Source organism: Lepidochelys olivacea (assembly GCF_965140295.1).
Source record: "Lepidochelys olivacea isolate rLepOli2 genome assembly, chromosome: 4".
NCBI classification, from domain to species: domain Eukaryota; kingdom Metazoa; phylum Chordata; order Testudines; family Cheloniidae; genus Lepidochelys; species Lepidochelys olivacea.
In genome coordinates this window covers 87,657,080-87,675,302 of record NC_140414.1, presented here as the reverse complement: position 1 = coordinate 87,675,302, position 18,223 = coordinate 87,657,080, and the positions used below count along the sequence as shown (strand labels likewise).

Sequence of the window (18,223 nt, the reverse complement as noted above, 5' to 3'; positions counted from 1 at the left end):
ACAATCTTACATACATAATTTTTCTTTTTATGGACCAGTTAGTAAAAGCCTGTCATCTTCTTAGTGACCATGGTATGCCAGTTGAGTTTTCATTGTCCAGTCTTGCCTGACCCTACACATATTGGCCTAACGCTATAGAAGGGAGCTAGTGCTACCCAAAGTGACTTAGGGACATGTGTATTTTGTAAAGGAAAGGCACAGAAGGCACACACAGAAGTGGTGTGAATAGAGGGACAAAAAGATGTCTATAGAGAGGAGGAGTTATAATTAGAAATGGCTATTTATGGATGTTTTATCTTCACACATCTTATCAGTTCCATACTCTGCAGGAGGGAGCCCAAATCCAATGTACACTGAGATACATAAATGTTGAAACTGCTAATGCTGCCTATTGGTAATACATGAGAACTGGAAATGACCGATAGTTTGCAAAATACCGGTATACAACTGATGCAAATAAGCAGCGGTTATGTTCCTACTGTTTGTGCTCATTACTATGAGCTAATGAACCAGTTTTATTATCCTCTGTGTAGTGAGTTTTAAACCCTGGTGTAGCTACATTCATTTTTGCCCAAGAATCGATTGTATGATGTCTTTCTTTTATTTAGACTTTGGGGAATAAACATGATAGGTGAAATTTTCAAAAGCACCTGACTCCCATTTTCAAAAAGTAACGAAAGTCCGTGGGGTTTAGGCTCCTAAGTCACTGAAATTCCTTTGTAAATTTTACCTGTTAATTTTAAACATAGTTCTCCAACATACAAAGCACTTTCAGCCCCTACTCTTTTTGTGAAGTGTTTCCTTATGCATTAACATGGGTGGATGCTCACATTGATACAATATAACACTCATGAAGATTCTTTTGTATTGTCATGGTGGATTTATTCTGATACTAAGCCTATGTTCTTGAGGGACATTGAGAAATATCTTGGACCTAGGAGCTTGTGGACTCATGCCACCTAAATATGCTGGACTGTTTTGTTTCTCATAGTTTTTATTAAATTAGTGAAATTACATTAAACTATGGGCCAGATTCTCCGCTGGTATAAATTGGCATAGTGCCATTGAAGTCAACAGAGCTGTGCTGATTTACACCAGCTGAGGAGGCCCTAGATGTTTAGTATATTTAATTAATTAAACCTTTGAAGAAGAGAAATCACCTCCCTGTGATAATTTCTTTGGCATTCCAGAAGAGGGCTCAAAAAGACTGGTTGTTTCATGTCAGTGACAATGCTGATCCTTCCCTCTGCCTGTATTAAAAGCTAAATATTATTCTATTCATTTGTAAAAGAACTAGGTACCTACATTTAAGGCCCTTTAAACATCCTGACCTTCCTACACATCCAGTCTTATAGCTGATTTCCTGCCCTCCAGAGTGAATTCCATTGACCAACAGTGAGTTCCTGTTAAACCACATACATTCCCAGAGCTCTAAAAATACTGTGTATGATTTTGTGTAATTAAAAACATAGTGGGAGCATGACAAAATAGAAAAGGGCAAGGAAATATAGAACAATATTTCAGGCCAATAACATAAGGAGATTGCTTTTATTCAAAAAATTTTTGTTTCTTTTATTTATTTTTCAAACAATAAAAAATAATGAAAAGCACTAACACCATAAAACTCCTGACTGAATTTCTAAATAAAATTTCCTTTACTGGGAAAGCTGTAGGCAGACTCTGAATGTAAAAAATATTTTATTCATGTCATTCTGTTTCCTTCTGCATCTGTAAAAATAGTCAGTAAATTGCACATAACCCTGTCGGTTTGTATAGCTTTCTTGAAATTTTCTCCCTCATGCTTGCATATGGTTTATTTTCAGAAATACATCCTGAAATTCCCCATGTTACTTAAAGTGTTTTGAGATACATCTTGAGGGAGGGGGGAAATAATAAGTGAGACAGTAACTGCAGATTTTGAATTTAAGTACAAAGGTCAAGATCAACTTGTTGTTTTTTCAGTGCACAGCTAGTCAAATTCCTTGATAAATTGTTCTTTGAAATGAAAATAAAGTGAAGGAGGAGAGAAGACAAAACTCTGAGGTCATCAGCACCATGCAATGGCTTGAGGCATTTGTGGTTGTTGGTTGTTTAGTAAGTGGTACTGTATACTGTAATTGAAATAAGCCAAAAAAACTTCAAATCCAGACTCCAGCGAGAAACTGCTGAATTGGAATTCATTTGCAAATTGGATACTATTAATTTAGGCTTAAATAGAGACTGGGAGTGGCTAAGTCATTATGCAAGGTAGCCTATTTCCCCTTGTTTTTTCCTACCCCCCCCCCCCCAGACGTTCTGGTTAAACTTGGATTTATGCTGGAAATGGCCCACCTTGATTATCATACACATTGTTAGGAGAGTGGTCAGTTTGGATGAGCTATTACCAGCAGGAGAGTGGGGTGGGAGGAGGTATTGTTTCATGGTCTCTGTGTATATGATGTCTTCTGCAGTTTCCACAGTATGCATCCGATGAAGTGAGCTGTAGCTCACAAAAGCTTATGCTCAAATAAATTGGTTAGTCTCTAAGGTGCCACAAGTACTCCTTTTCTTTTTGCAAATATAGACTAACATGGCTGTTACTCTGAAACCTGCCAATTTACCTAGAAGACCTTTAAAAACTCAATTCAGGGTAATACCAAGAGGACAGTCAATTCATTTTCACTGAATCTCAAAGTAAAGAATGCCCCCATAGAAGGTACCATATTAAGTAGTCAAGGGAGAAAGAGTGACTTTCAACAGTAAATGTGTTCATTATGAGAATCCCCTACACTGTGACTGCCTAACACATATGTGATTATGCGGTAAAATATGGTCCTGCTTGTCTAGGAGTCCCATATCACAGTTATCAGAATGTCACCCTATATCTCCTGTCTGCTGTACTTTGTGACTCCAACAGTACTAGGCCATTCATTACAGAGATTGAGGCCCAGATTCTCATTGTGCCCCAAAAGTGGGCTCAGCTGGAGATGGGGTACAAAGGAGGACCCCAACCCTGAGATCAGCTCTGTGCTAGCTGGATCCTTGGCTCGCTAGTCCCAAATGTTAGTTGGCTATGGCCCTAAGGGGGGACTTTCTCCCAGTTAGCCCATAGCACATCCACTTCATCAGGGTTTGGGAGAGGGTGATGTAAGAGTCAGCTATGCCAACTCTGACTGCCAGGGATTCCTAAACATTGGAATAGCTGGTTAATATAGCTTTCCAGTTGCTTTGAGCAGCACTAAGCAATTGGAGCAGGGGCTGAGGATCTGGCCCTGAATTCCTAATTCCCTTTCACACTCATCAGACTTGGATAGTCATGTTTTAGCTCCACCTCCTGGTCCTTGGTTTAGGGAGGACTCACAAAAAGGAGGAGGTGTAAGGGTGCCAGAAAGAAGATTGTTGGGGTGAGGGGTGTCCTGGGTGGAATCTCTGGTTGGGGCTACATATAGCTTACTGAGAGAGCTGAATGAAATGATTCCTGAAATGTGAGTAGCTAATCCACCAACATGGACCAAACGCACCCTGCTTCCCATACCTGCTGCGCTAGATTCAGATAGTGATCAACTTGCTCCTCCAGAAGATCTGCTCTGCTGGGTGGGGGACAGAGTGAGTTGGGTCTTATTGGTCTTGCTGATGGGAGGAGGAAATCTAACCTTACAGTACTTCTTCCCCTAAAGATCATATGACTAGGGGAGGAAGAAAGGAATGAGACTTTATTAGATTCCTTTTCCAGAATATACTACTGCTTAGCTCTGCTTTTCTGCTTTCTGTTTCTCTTCCTTAGAGGGACACTTTGTGTGTTTTGCCAACCACTAACTTCTGCATACAGCTAGAAATTGTAGTTTAGACATACTCATTCCACCTACTGCAGTGTCGGAATATATGTAAGGAAGGGGAGGCTTCCTTCTTCACAAAGACGTTTTCACATTTCAGAAACTACTTTCATTGTCCCTGTTAGTGTATCTACAGAATGACGAGCTGTCTTTCCTCCAGGAAGTAGAGCATATTAAACTGATGCTATTGGATGAAAAACCTCCATCTACAACTCTTTAGAGCAGTGATACTCAGACTGAGGCTCTCATGCCACAAGTGGCTCTTTTATGTGTCTCCCAGGGCTCTTTGCAGCACATGATATTAACACATGGTGTGATTTAATTATTAACCAATCTAAGTTCTGAACCAGTCAGGATATAATTACTATGTTATTAACCAATTGTAGTTGATAAAATAATAATCCTTGGTCGGTCATTTTGCTGTGAGGTATGTGTATGTGTGCGTGCATGCACACAGCCACAGGGGAGAGGGAAAAAATAACATATACATGCTATTCAGGTCTTGCATTTTAATAGTGTCATGGGAAAAAACAGGTCATTATTGGTAGTATTGTCTTTAACAACTAGGCCATCTCAGGTTTTTATCCTTATTTGTCTTTGTAATTTAGTAAAAAGAATACATTATATTTTAGATCCCCCCCCCCCAACTTCCTGAAGCCATCCACCCAGCTCCCCCTAAGTTACCCCTCCTTTCCCACTCAGATCCCAGAAATCCCTTCCCCTACTCCCATCGTTCCCATGGATACTCACCAGAAACCTAGCTGTCTCAAGCTTCTCTACCAAGCTATCCAGCTACACTCTGACACCCTCCACAACAACTGATACCCTCCGCCACCGCTATCCTGTACCTCCTGGACATACCCACAAAACCCGGCTTCCCCTCACCCCAACTTTTAACCCCAGCCACTGAGCTTGCTCCTATTTTACCTCCAAGCATCTGCACAAACACTGTTTCCCTTTATTACCTCCCAGCTACATCAACTCCACCCCACAATGTTTCCTAGTTAGCCCCACAAACCCAGCTTCCCCAACTTTCCCCACTCAGGACCCACCTACTCACCATACACCTTTCCACACCCATGCACCTGCCACAGTTGCCAATTTAGTGCTGCTTCTTCTCCTACCACTTCCTGAGACAGAGGTTATTGATTTTAAACTTAAGTTTATGGTCATATACAAATTATTTGCTGGTGTTTCAATTATTTAATTACATTATTAGCATATTTGAAAGTACTTTGCATAAAAATCACATATGAAGCTGTGCAAAAATTGACATCTATGAGGACTGGCCCCACAGTCAAGAATTTGAAAGCTAAAATAACAGAAACCTATTAGACCATTTTCTTGTGCTGCTTTAGCTACTTGGCTCCACTTAGCCAAAATGACTTTAATGGGAGTTCAGTGCTCAGTTCTTCGCAGGACTGGGCAGTATGGCCAGGGGCCAATAAAGCAATGAAGCAGATGCTGAATTTTAAGCACCTAAGTAAGCCTATGGGTCTACTTCAGCATGTGCTTAAATGCTTTACTGAACTGGGGCCTAATACATGCACTCTCACTGTCCCACCACTGCAGTCTGACTACACTGTATATTAAATCCAAGGGAAGAAACAAAACCTCTTTGTACTTTTTCTTATGACTTATTCATATTTTTATCATTTTCAGTATTTTTTGTTAACTTATGCACATACATAAACAAAATCCATAGAGATGATTTTTCTTGCCATGGTTTGGATAACTGTGGTATGCCTGTGAGCTCCCTATCAAATGTATTTTCATATAAATCATAGCTTTGTACACTCTATTTTCTGAGCACTGGGGCACAGCAGGGCAGGGATTTCTTGTCTTCACAGCTTCACATATGAGTTGCCACTGACATGATCTTATCATTTGCAATTTGTCATGCTACTTTCGGTGCCACCTGTCACTGCAGTCTCATCTCCCCCATCCCTCTTCCGTTAGCTACGGGTCTGAAACAAATCTTTTGAGGCTTATGGAAAAGCCTAAAAGAAGAAGAGAAAATTAACAGGCATCACCCACTCCGCATGACCAGCAAAACCTGAAATGGAAGCACCAATTGGCACTATTTATACATTCTGATGATATTGCTAGTGTTAAGTCCATCACTGCTACACAGTCGAACAAAATAACTGGTTTTAGTGTGGTGCAGCTACCTGATTAAAAACACTGTTGCATGCTGTGGTATTGTAACCATGTTCGTCCCAGGATAATTAGAGAGACAAGGTGGGTGAGGTAATACCTTTTTATTGGACCAATTTCTGTTGGAGAGAAAGACAAGCTTTCGACCTACAAAGAGCTCTTCTTCCGTAATTTCCCAAACCTGAAGAGGAGCTCTGTGTAAGCTTGAAAGCTTGTCTCTCTCACCAACAAAAGTTGGTCCAATAAAAGAGATTATCTTATTTACCTTGTGTCTCTGATAAGAACCAGTGATTTTAGAGAGTGCCCACATTTTCTTTCTCCTCCATTAAATATATAAAGTTGCAAACAATAATACAGCTATTGAAGAGAAAAGGCCAGGAGTATTACCTGACTCTTTAATCCCCACAAAAATAATTCCCTCCTCATTTGCAAAAAGGGTTCTGAGCACCTGGTAGTGAGTTTAGAGAAAGTGCAGTAGAACAGCTTCCACAGTATTTGATCTGATTTTGACTATCCCATCCCTAGTGTAAATTCAGAGATTAAAAACTCTCCCGTCAGTTTTGCAGGTACTTTAACCACCAGGCTGCAGTCCTTGGTAGGAACTCAAGCGGTGAATCTGTCAAACAAGATTAGTGGAGATCTGACTCCCCCTTCCTCTCACAAACCTGAAAAGCCCATTCCCTCCCCACCCACTCCTCAAACATCTGGATGTTGCTGACTACCTAACAAAAACAAAATCAATCACTTGCTTGCCAGATCACACAGATGTATGTATCCTGCTGCTTCGCCATCTGCAACCAGTAGTAAGTGGCCATTGCTTCATTTACCAAAGATTTTTTTGGTGAAATTGGGGGAGGTAAAGAATCCATTATAGTGATGATGATTATAAAGGGGTGCATTCTGGAATTCACTTGATGAAAATAAATTGTCTGCCATAAAATCATATTTTCTGTTTGCTAATTTTTGTACTTCTGGGAGAAGGGTAGGGGATAAAGCAGAGAGATTTATTTGAACTCATGAATAAAGCGTCAGACCCTTACATTTCTGGGTGGCATCCATCCATCTTGTGGAAATACTGCTGAATGCTTATGAGAAAATATTTGATTCAGTCAGTCATGTTCAAACAATTCACTTGGGTTCTTAAAACCAAGAACACATTTTTGCAGGTAATTGATCCATCAAATGATACACTAATGGGGACAGGGTTTTTGTTTGTTGTATGTAGTAGTACTGAATATTTTTCTGATCTACCCTTTTCATCCCAAAAGAAAAAAAGTGTGTTAAGTAGTAGCGATAAATGACAATTACTAGGGCTGTCGATTAATCGCAGTTAACTTATGTGATTAACTCAAATGAATTGTGATTTAAAAATTAATCATGATTAATCACAGTTTTAATTGGTTACTGTTAAACAATAGGCTACCGATTGAAATTTATTAAATATTTTTGGATTATGTTTTTCTACATTTTCAAATATATTGATTTCAATTACAATACAGAATACAAAGTATTCAGTGCTCACTTTATATTATTATTTTTATTACAAATATTTGCATTCTAAAAATGATAAAAGAAATTGTATTTTTCAATTCACCTCATACAGGTACTGTAGTGCAATCTCTTTATCATGAAAGTGCAGCTTACAAATTTAGATTTTTTTTGTTACATAACTGCACTCAAAAACAAACCAATGTAAAACTTTAGAGCCTACAATCCACTCAGTCCTACTTCTTGTTCAGTCAGTTGCTCAGACAAACAAGTTTCTTTACATTTGCAGGAGATAATGCTGCCCACTTTTTGTTTACAATGTCACTGAAAGTGAGAACAGGCTGTCAAGTTTCCTTCCCCACTCTGAACTCTAGGGTACAGAGGTGGGGACCTGCATGAAAGACCCCCTAAGCTTATTCTTACCAGCTTAGGTTAAAAACTTCCTCAAGGTACAAACTTTGCCTTGTCCTTGAACCCTATGCTGCCATCACCACGCGTGTTAAACAAAGAACAGGGAAAGAACCCACTTGGAGATGTCTTCCCCCAAAATATCCCCCCAAGCCCTACACCCCCTTTCCTGGGGAAGGCTTGATAAAAAATCCTCACCAATTTGCATAGGTGAACACAGTCCCAAACCCTTGGATCTTAAGAACAATGAAAAAGCGATCAGGATCTTAAAAGAAGAATTTTAATTAAAGAAAAAGTAAAAGAATCACCTCTGTAAAATCAGGATGGTAAATACCTTACAGGGTAATCAGATTCAAAACGTAGAGAATCCCTCTAGGCAAAACCTTAAGTTACAAAAAGACACAAAAAAAAGAATATACATTCCATTCAGCACAATCTATTTTACCAGCCATTTAACAGAAGGAAATCTAACGCATTTCTAGCTAGATTACTTACTAACCTAACAGAATTTCTAAAGAGCATTCCTGACCTGGTCCCGGCAAAAACATCACACAGACAGACAGACCCTTTGTTTCCCCCCACCCCAGCTTTGACAGTATCTTGTCTCCTCATTGGTCATTTTGGTTAGGTGCCAGTGAGGTTATCTTAGCTTCTTAAGCCTTTACAGGTGAAAGGGTTTTGTGTCTGGCCAGGAGAGATTTTATAATTCTGTATACAGAAAGGTGGTTACCCTTCCCTTTATATTTGTGACCCAGGCCTTTGTATGGCACTATTGTAGCTGGCTCTTCAGATTCTTAAACTTGGGTCGAGTGCTGTAGCTATTTTTAGAAATCTCACATTGGTACCTTCTTTGCGTTTTGTCAAATCTGCAGTGAAAGTGTTCTTAAAACAAACAACATGTGCTGGGTCATCATCCGAGACTGCTATAACATGAAATGTATGGCAGGATGCAGGTAAAAGAGAGGAGGAGACATGCAATTCTCCCCCAAGGGACTCAGTCACAAATTTAATTAATGCATTATTTTTTTAATGAGTGTCATCAGCACGGCAGCACCTCTGGAATGGTGGCCGAAGCATGAAGAGGCATACGAACCTTTAGCATATCTGGCAAGTAAATACTTTGCAATGCCGGCTACAAAATTGGAATTGGAATTGGAAAAGGTTCAGAAAACGGCAACAAAAATGATTAGGCTTCTGTATGAGGAGAGATTAATAAGTCTGGGACTTTTCAGCGTGGAAAAGAGACGACTAATGGGGGATATGACTGAAGTCTATAAAATCATGACTGGTGTGGAGAAAGTAAATAAGGAAGTGTTATTTACTCCTTCTCATAACACAAGAACTAGGGGTCACCAAATGAAATTAATAGGCAGCAGGTTTAAAACAAACAACAGGAAGTATTTCTTCACACAACGCACAGTCAACCTGTGGAACTCTTTGCCAGAGGATGTTGTGAAGGCCAAGAAAAATAACAGGGTTCAAAAAATCAATAAATTCATGGAGGACAGGTCCATCAATAGCTATTCGCCAAGATGGGTATGGATGGTGTCCCTAGCCTCTGTTTGCCAGAACCTGGGAATGAGCAATAGGGAATGGATCACCTGATGATTACCTGTTCTGTTTATTCCTTCTGGGGCACCTGGCATTGGCCACTGTTAGAAGACAGGATCCTGAGCTAGATGGACCTTTGATCTGACCCAGTATGGCCGTTCTTATAGTCTTAAAAGTGCCATGTGAATGCCTGTTCTCACTTTCAGATGACATTGTAAGCAAGAAATGGGCAGCAAATGTAAACAAATGTGTTTGTCTGAGTGCTTGGCAGAACAAGAAGGACTGAATGGACTTGAAGGTTCTGAAGTTTTACATTGGTTTGTTTTTGAGTGGAGTTATGTAACAAAAAAAAATCTACATTTGTAAGTTGCACTTTAATGATTAAGAGATTGCACTTATATAAGGTGAATTGCAAAATACTATTTCTTTTGTTTATCATTTTTACAGTGCAAATATTAGTAATCAAAAATACTAATATAAAGTGAGCACTGTGCACTTGGTATTCTGTGTTGTAATTGAAATCAATACACTTGAAATGTAGAAAACATCCAAAAATATTTAAATAAACAGTGTTCTATTTTTGTTGAACAGCGCGATTCATCGCCATTAGTTTTTTTTAATCACTTGACAGCCCTGGCAATTACTAATAACCTGATCCACTTATTTAATTTCACCCAATGGGTTCTGAGCTGACAGTATTATATTACTGTTCATCTAGAGCCATCTAGGCCCATATTCAGAAAGATATGAAGGGCCTGCCTAACTTAATCACGCGAGTAGTTTCATTGACTTCAGTGGGCCTTGTTCATTTATTTATTTAGATTTAAAATAATTGAAAAGATTCCTTCCTGAGATTCTAGACACCATAACACATCATTAATAATGCAATAAAATCCTAGCAGCATTAAACTAATCATTCCAACAGGAGCTAGCCAGCCAGCTACCTACAGAAACTCCTTTCTGACCCTCCATCGTTGTGGGAAGTATACCCTCAGCCCTTTCCAAACATCCTATTGAACCAGTGGCTTTTGCAGCATGCAAAATTAGGGCTATTTTGTAGCACGTGGGGGAGCAAGTTCTGGAGTACCAATGCCCTGACAGAGACAGCTGTCTCCTCTCTTTTATAATGAGAGGGATCCAGCTCAAGCACCCCTTATCGCAACAATGGGACAGGGAGATGTGGTCTGTAGAACAGGCCAGTCTCAGGCCATTTTGGGTTTTATAGGTCATAACAAACACTGAATGCATCCGATGAAGTGAGCTGTAGCTCACTAAAGCTTATGCTCAAATAAATTGGTTAGTCTCTAAGGTGCCACAAGTACTCCTTTTCTTTTTGCGAATACAGAGTAACACGGCTGCTACTCTGAAACAAACACCTTGAACTCTACCTGGGAACCAGTAAGTCACCAGTGCAGATCCCAGAGCACTGACGACACATGCTCCCAGGGAGATGCCCTCTTCAATAGGCAAACAGCAGAATTCTGCATGTGGTTTTAAGGTGCAGCCACATGTAGATCACACTGCAATAGTCTAATCTTGATGTGACAAAATCATGAATAATAATGGCAAGATATCTTCATGTCCACGGGGCACACCCACACAGAGTAATTTTGCAGAAAACAAACCACACACAAAAGAACAACACTCAGGAAACAAAAGGGAACTCACTGTTTTTCTTTTATCTAATCCCTTTAAGTTTTATAGACTTATTAGAGATTGCTTTAAATAATAGTTAATTAAAAAATCAGATAGAGGTGTTACTTTTAAGTTCATGATGTCCCTTAAAATTCTATTACTAATATTAGTAATGTTTTAAATGTCCCTTAATACTCAATCAAGAGTTTGAAAATCATTTTAGATTAGCAGCAGCAATTGGTTAAAATGCAAGGGCACAATTTTGATAGGTGTGCAGCTTGAATTGACTTACGTGCATGCACGCAAGACCAAAATTTGCCCCTAAATCTTTATATGTGTACTTGAGATCAGATTTTTCAGAAATGTGTTTGGTGATTTGTATGCATCTTGCTGTAGAGAGTAATCTCCTTAGACCTATACAAACTTTCCTTGGTTCAGAGAGAACAACTTCCATTGATAACATCGTTTGTTTTAATTTTAGCAAGAAAAAGCAAAGTACTGTGTGTGAAACTTTGGCATGAACTAAACACACTTTATGTATATAGATCAAATCCACCCGCTAGAATTTATTTTGACATCTTGGTGTAAAAAAGAGTTCTGTACTTGGTGAGTCTTTGCTGAGTCTGAATAGTGTTGCATTTTATAGCCTGTTTTCATGGAACCACCACTAATTCAGTTCCAAGTGAATAGAAAGGAAGGAAGACAAAAGGAAGAAAGGAGAGTAGCAAAATACGGACCCTGGACTTCAGAAAAGCAGGCTTAGACTCTCTTAGAGAACTAATGGGCAGGATCCCCTGGGAGGCTAATCTGGGGGGGCAAGGAGTCCAGGAGAGCTGGCTGTATTTTGAAGAAGCCATATTGAGGGCGCAGGAACAAACCATCCCGATGTGCAGAAAGAATAGCAAATATGGCAGGTGACCAGCTTGGCTTAACAGTGAAAACTTCGGTGAGCTTAAACTCAAAAAGGAAGCTTACAAGAAGTGGAAACTTGGACAGATGACAAGGGAGGAGTATAAAAATATTGCTGGAGCATGCAGTGGTGTAATCAGGAAAGCCAAAGCACAGTTAGAGTTACAGCTATCAAGGGATGTGAAGGGTAAAAAGACGGATTTCTACAGGTATGTTAGCAAGAAGAAGGTGGTCAAGGAAAGTGTGGGACCCTTACTGAATGGGGGAGGCAACACAGTGACAGATGATGTGGAAAAAGCTGAAGTACTCAATGTTTTTTTTGCCTCGGTCTTCACAGACAAGGTCAGCTCCCAGACTGCTGAACTGGGCAAGACAATGTGGGGAGGAGGTGAGCGAAAGAACAGGTTAAGGACTATTTAGAAAAGCTGGACATGCACAAGTCCATGGGTCCAGATCTAATGCATCCAAGGGTGCTGAGGGAGTTGGCTGATGTGATTGCAGAGCCATTGGCCATTGTCTTTGAAAATTCATGGTGATCAGGGGAGGTCCCGGACGATTGGAAAAAAGCAAATATAGTGCCCATATTTAATAAAGGGAAAAGAGAACCCGGGGAACTTCAGTCCTGGAAAAATCATGGAGCAGGTCCTCAAGGAATCCATTTTGAAGCACTTAAAGGAGAGGAAGGTGATGAGGAACAGTCAACATGTATTCACCAAGGGCAAGTCATGCCTGACCAACCTGATTGCCTTCTATGATGAGAAAAGTGGCTCTGTGGATATGGGGAAAGCAGTGGATGTGACTTAAGCAAAGCTTTTGACACGGTCTCCAACAGTATTCTTGCCAGCAAGTTAAAGAAGTATGGATTGGATGAATGGACTAGAACGTGGATAGAAAGCTGGCTAGATTGTTGGGCTCAATGGGTAGTGATCAACAGCTCGATGTCTAGTTGGCAGCTGGTATCAAGTGGAGTGCCCAGGGGTTGATCCTGGGGCCGGTTTTGTTCAACATCTTTATTAATGATCTGGATGATGGGATTAATTGCACCTTCAGCAAGTTCGCAGATAATCTTAAACTGGGGGGAGAGGTAGATATGCTGGAGGGTAGGGATAGGGTCCAGAGTGACCTAGACAAATTGGAGGATTGAGCCAAAAGAAATCTGATGAGGTTCAACAAGGTCAAGTGCAGAGTCCTGCACTTAGGAAGGAAGAATCTTATGCACCGCTACAGGCTGGGGATCGAGTGGTTAAGCAGCAGTCCTGCAGAAAAGGACCTGGGGATTATAGTGGACGAGAAGCTGGATATGAGTCAACAGTGTACTCTTGTTGCCAAGAAGGCCAGTGGCATATTGGGCTGTATTAGTAGGAGCATTGCCAGCAGATCGAGGGAAGTGATTATTCCCCTCTATTCGGCATTGCTGAGGAGTATTGCATCCAGTTTTGGTCCCCCCACTGTAGACAGGGTGTGGACAAATTGGAGAGAGTCCAGCGGGGGGCAACGAAAATGATTATGGGGCACATGACTTATGAGGAGAGGCTGGGGGAACTGGGGTTATTTAGTCTGCGGAAGAGAAGAGAGAGGGGGGATTTGATAGCAGCCTTCAACTACCTGAAGGGAGGTTCCAAAGAGGATGGATCTAGGCTGTTCTCAGTGGTGGCAGATGACAGAAGAAGTAGTAGTGGTCTCAAGTTGCAATGGGGGAGTTCTAGGTTGGATATTAGGAAACACTATTTCATTAGGAGGGTAGTGAAGCACTGGAATGGGTTGCCTAGGGAGGTGGTGGAATCTCCATCCTTCTAGATTTTTAAGACCCGGCTTGACAAAGCCCTGGCTGGGATGATTTAGTTGGTGTTGGTCCTGATTGAGCAGGGGATTGGACTAGATGACCTCATGAGGTCTCTTCCAGCCCTAATATTCTATGATTCTATGACTACTTTAAAATGCTGTCTCCTGTAGCAGCATGAAAACACTCCAAGAATTGGATGCTTTCAAGAATAATTTGTGACTGTTGTGTAAGCTTAAAGTTACAATCAAAGACAGTTTATCAACACTGAAGAAAATAGATTGGACTTGCTTTAATCTTTAAATGGTTTACTGAGAATTCTCAGATGCTAATTTGCTGATACAGCAGTTTTAGCATAAATAGGATGGCATGAAATTTTATTAGTCATCCCAGTATTATCCCTTAGCTTCTAGGGTGATCCATTTCTGTAACATATGCCTGTTCCTTCCCTTAATGTATAGCAAAAGGAAATTGGCTTTTAAATAGTATTAGCAGTGTTAAAGTGTCTTATCTGAGTGAGGAATCAGTATGATCATCTTATGAGGCATCATTAAAAATAACATTGAATTTCTACAGTAGTACAAAGTACATTCTGCATGGGCATCAGTACAAGAGAATAAATTGCTAGAGGTTTCAGCCTCAGAGGTGCTGTTCACTCAATCCCTGTTGACTTCAGTGGGAGTTCAGGATATTCAGCCCCACCCAGTCTAAGTCATTTTATTTATTATTTATTAATTACAGTAGCACCTCGAAGCCCACCTGAGATTGGGATCTCATTTAATATGGTAGTACATTGTAACCAATGTGCCATTCTAATCATACACACCATCGTTCTTTAAAGTGGGCGGTCGAGGGACAGCATATGGTAAAAATAGTGGGGAAACTTGTAACAAACCATTAGTTTTGTATTAAATATGAAAAATTCCAATTTTCTTTTTTCCTAACCCTGTATTTGCTGTAGAAACAGGGAGGGAGGAAAAAAGGATGATTTAAACCACTCTTGAACTCCAACTCTTGGCCCCAGTGGTGTAAATTAGGGCAGCCTCTAGATGTAATAAGGTAGCTGAGAATAGGCAGAGTGCAGTTTGTTCTGGACATGTCCCCTCCTGCACCTCAAATACACGAAGCTGAGAGGGAAATGAAGAGCCATTTCAGCAGCAGTGTGCTGGCTGGGCCACCCTTTTGTATCAGAGGTGTTCCCTGGGGAGCCTTTCTGCAACTCTCTGCCTGCACCCACTTTATTACTCCTTTATGCCGGTGTAGCATCCTGAATGGGCCAGACAGAAGAGAGACTCTAGCCTCTGAACCATTAAATAACATTACAGTTGTGACACAAACTGTCTGTAGTGGGGAAATTCAGTTCAGGCTTGTACTTATCTCAAATCAGCATGATAAACACAGGCACAGCATCAGGAGTTAAGGGCAAAGTGTTGTATTTAATTTAGGATGTCCTTTCTCCTCTTTGGTTGTTAAAAGAAAAGGAGTACTTGTGGCATCTTAGAGACTAACCAATTTATTCGAGCATAAGCTTGTTTAAGCATAAGGTTGTTGTTTGCTTGTTTGATATTTGTTTGTTTGCTTGTTTGTATTTGTTCTCTTGGTGGTTTGTTTTTAAATGTCATAAAGTGTAAGAATCCACAAGCCCAAGAGAATCAAACTGTTCCTGCTTCCTGGATTAATGTATTTATAATTTGTTTCTATGCATATTATTATCCTTTAAGGAACAGCCAGGTGCATTTGGAAACCTTCCTTTGTTAGGGCCTGATCTTGAATCTATTAAAGGCAATGGGAATTTTGCCATTGATTTCCATGGGAGCAGGAACAGGTCCTAAGTCAATAGTTAGTACTGCAGCAACCAATGGTGAAAATCACAATGTCAGTAAAAATATCCATATTAAATTATAAATAAAGCTACACTTCTAGCACATTAATACTGGGGAAAAGAGTTAATAACTTTTGGCTGTTAAAAAAATGTTCCTAGTCTTTTTTATGTATATCTGTCTATAGGTTTTATTTGATGCTTTTCCATAAACAGATTTTTTATTTTACACATTTCTTTAAGTGACCTGCTCTTTAGTTGATACTCTGGAGACCAAAAGTCAATTGCATTGGCATGATATTTGCAAATGTTTATAGATGAGATACTAAATCTTTGAAAATAGAGTAGGTTATAATGGAAGTGTTGGCTCAACTTTAACTTTAGAGGCAGGCACAAGTGGTGCCAGTTTAACTAAAGCCTGTGTTTAAAATAGGGCTATCCTTGTTATGACATTGATTCACCGGTGTCTCCTCTTCTCCCACCCCCCAAAAACACTGATGACATTTTGTACCACATACCATTGCGTTGTGACAAATTAATAGATCGTTTTGTTTTCTGCAGGAAAACTGAAGACTTTTATAACAAAACCTCCAGTGTCAAAATGAATACAGGTATGCTGTTTCTGTGAGATTTTTCTTTACTTTTCTATCTTCTATATATATATCTTTTAGCAAACTAGGGGCCAACTTATTAAATGTTCATGCACAAATTACACTAAACTGATATTGAAATTAAACTAAATAGTATGTTTGTATATGTATATTTACATGTGCCACATACATATATAAACATGTATGTATATTTTATATGTATATATATATGAAATATGCATGTTTATATGTATATAAATATATATAAAATTGTACAATGCATATATATGTTCTGCAGCACAACGGCATACATAACAGTCAAGGGAAAATAGCATCCCTTTATCTTTGGAAAACAGTACTATAATGCTTCCTTTTCTGTAAATATCCTATTATCATGGTATATTATTAGGTGGGTTTATATATAAAAAGAGGTTGCTATTTAATAAATTAGTGGCTATGCTGGATCACAAATTGAATATGAGCCAACAATGTGATGCAGTTTTAAAATAGGCTGGGGTGTATTAACAGAAGACGTGTAAGACACAGGAAGTAATTGTTCTGCTCTACTTGGCATTGGTGAGGCCTCCGCTGAAGTTGTGTGTCCAGTTTTTGGGCACCACACTTTTAGAAAGATGTGGACGAATTGGAGAGAATCCAGAGGACAGCAACAAAAATTATAAAAGTTTTTTTAAATAATATGGTCTGTGAGGAAAGGTTAAAAAAAGGCATGTTTAGTCTTGAGAAAACAGGACTGTGCGGGGGACCTGGTAACAGTCTTCAGATATGTTATGGGCTGTTATAAAGATGGCAGTGATCAATTATTCTCCACGTCCACTGAAGGCAGGACAATAAGTAAGCAAAATTAATCTTCAGCAAGGGAGATCTAGGTTAGATTTGAGGAAAAACTATCTATAAGGATAAATAAGTACTGTTGTAAAATCTCTCTCATTGAAGGATTTTAAGAATAGGTTAAAGAAACACGTGTCAGGGACTGTCTAGCTTAGTGGTGGGCAACCTGCGGTCCGTGGGTGCACGCACCCCAGCAGGGTAATCCGCTGGCAGGCCGCGAGACAGTTTGTTTACATTGACCGTCCACAGGCACAGCCACCCACAGCTCCCAGTGGCCGCGGTTCACCATTCCCGGCCAATGGGAGCTGCGGGAAGTGGCGCAGGCTGTAGGGATGTAGATTACCCTGAAAGGCCGCAGGTTGCCCACAACTGGTCTAGTCTCCACACAGTGGGATGGATACTAGATGATCTCTCGAGGTCTTTTCCAATCCTGTATTTCTATGATTCTAATTACATTATCTTTCAGACTGCTGTGACAGAAATGTAAAATCTGGTCTTAACCAAAACACAAATTGTAGAATGTTTGTTTGCTTTATGGCCTATTACAAAGTACAAATTAAAACTGTAGCTTGATCCTACAGTATTGAAGTCAATGGGAGTTATGCCACTGACTTTAAATAGGGTCTGGATTGACCTGTGCAGTAGACAAGTAAAATCCTGGCCCCACTGAAGTCAATGGCAAAATTTATAGTTACTTCAATGGGGCCATGATTTCACCCAATGTGTACATAAATAACTAATACCACAACCTCAGGTTTACTCTGAGCTATTATAGTAGAGATAGTGGATTCTCTGAACACAATAATAAGCAGCATGAGCAAATCAGCTCAAGTAACTTTTTATTCATCTGAAGCTTGTATTGTTTTGTATTCAGTAACTGGTGGGTCACACAAGAGTTTAATAAGGAAGACACTATTTATTGTAATGATATTCAGAATTTCTCTCTGCCCAGTTTTATACTTGTTTATTTGTGAGAGCTGAAGTTACAGTATACATTTTTATCCATATATTCATATTTTTTGAAATTAGGGTAGTTATGAAGCACTCCTTAGCTGATGGAATTATGATGTGAGAGGTAATTCAGCTAATCATTATCACACATATGATTACAATTCAATTGCATATTGCAGTCTCATGGGTTCAAATCTAGTAAATACTATTTTGTACATGTCTCTCCTTTTAAAATGTCACATTTCATTGCTCTAATATCACAAATGTGAATTAC

General features: G+C 39.7%; 1 protein-coding gene across 3 annotated transcripts in view; it reads left to right on the top strand.

The window, feature by feature from the left end:
* SORBS2 (sorbin and SH3 domain containing 2) overlaps positions 1 to 18,223 on the top strand; it is a 276,988-nt gene that overhangs the window by 119,414 nt on the left and 139,351 nt on the right. For all 3 annotated transcript variants that reach the window (XM_084627086.1, XM_084627085.1, XM_084627087.1), the window contains exon 3: positions 16,121 to 16,170. In XM_084627086.1, the coding sequence (XP_084483212.1) occupies positions 16,161 to 16,170 (10 nt within the window). In that variant the 5' untranslated portion in view covers positions 16,121 to 16,160. The remainder of the gene's footprint in view (positions 1 to 16,120; positions 16,171 to 18,223) is intronic.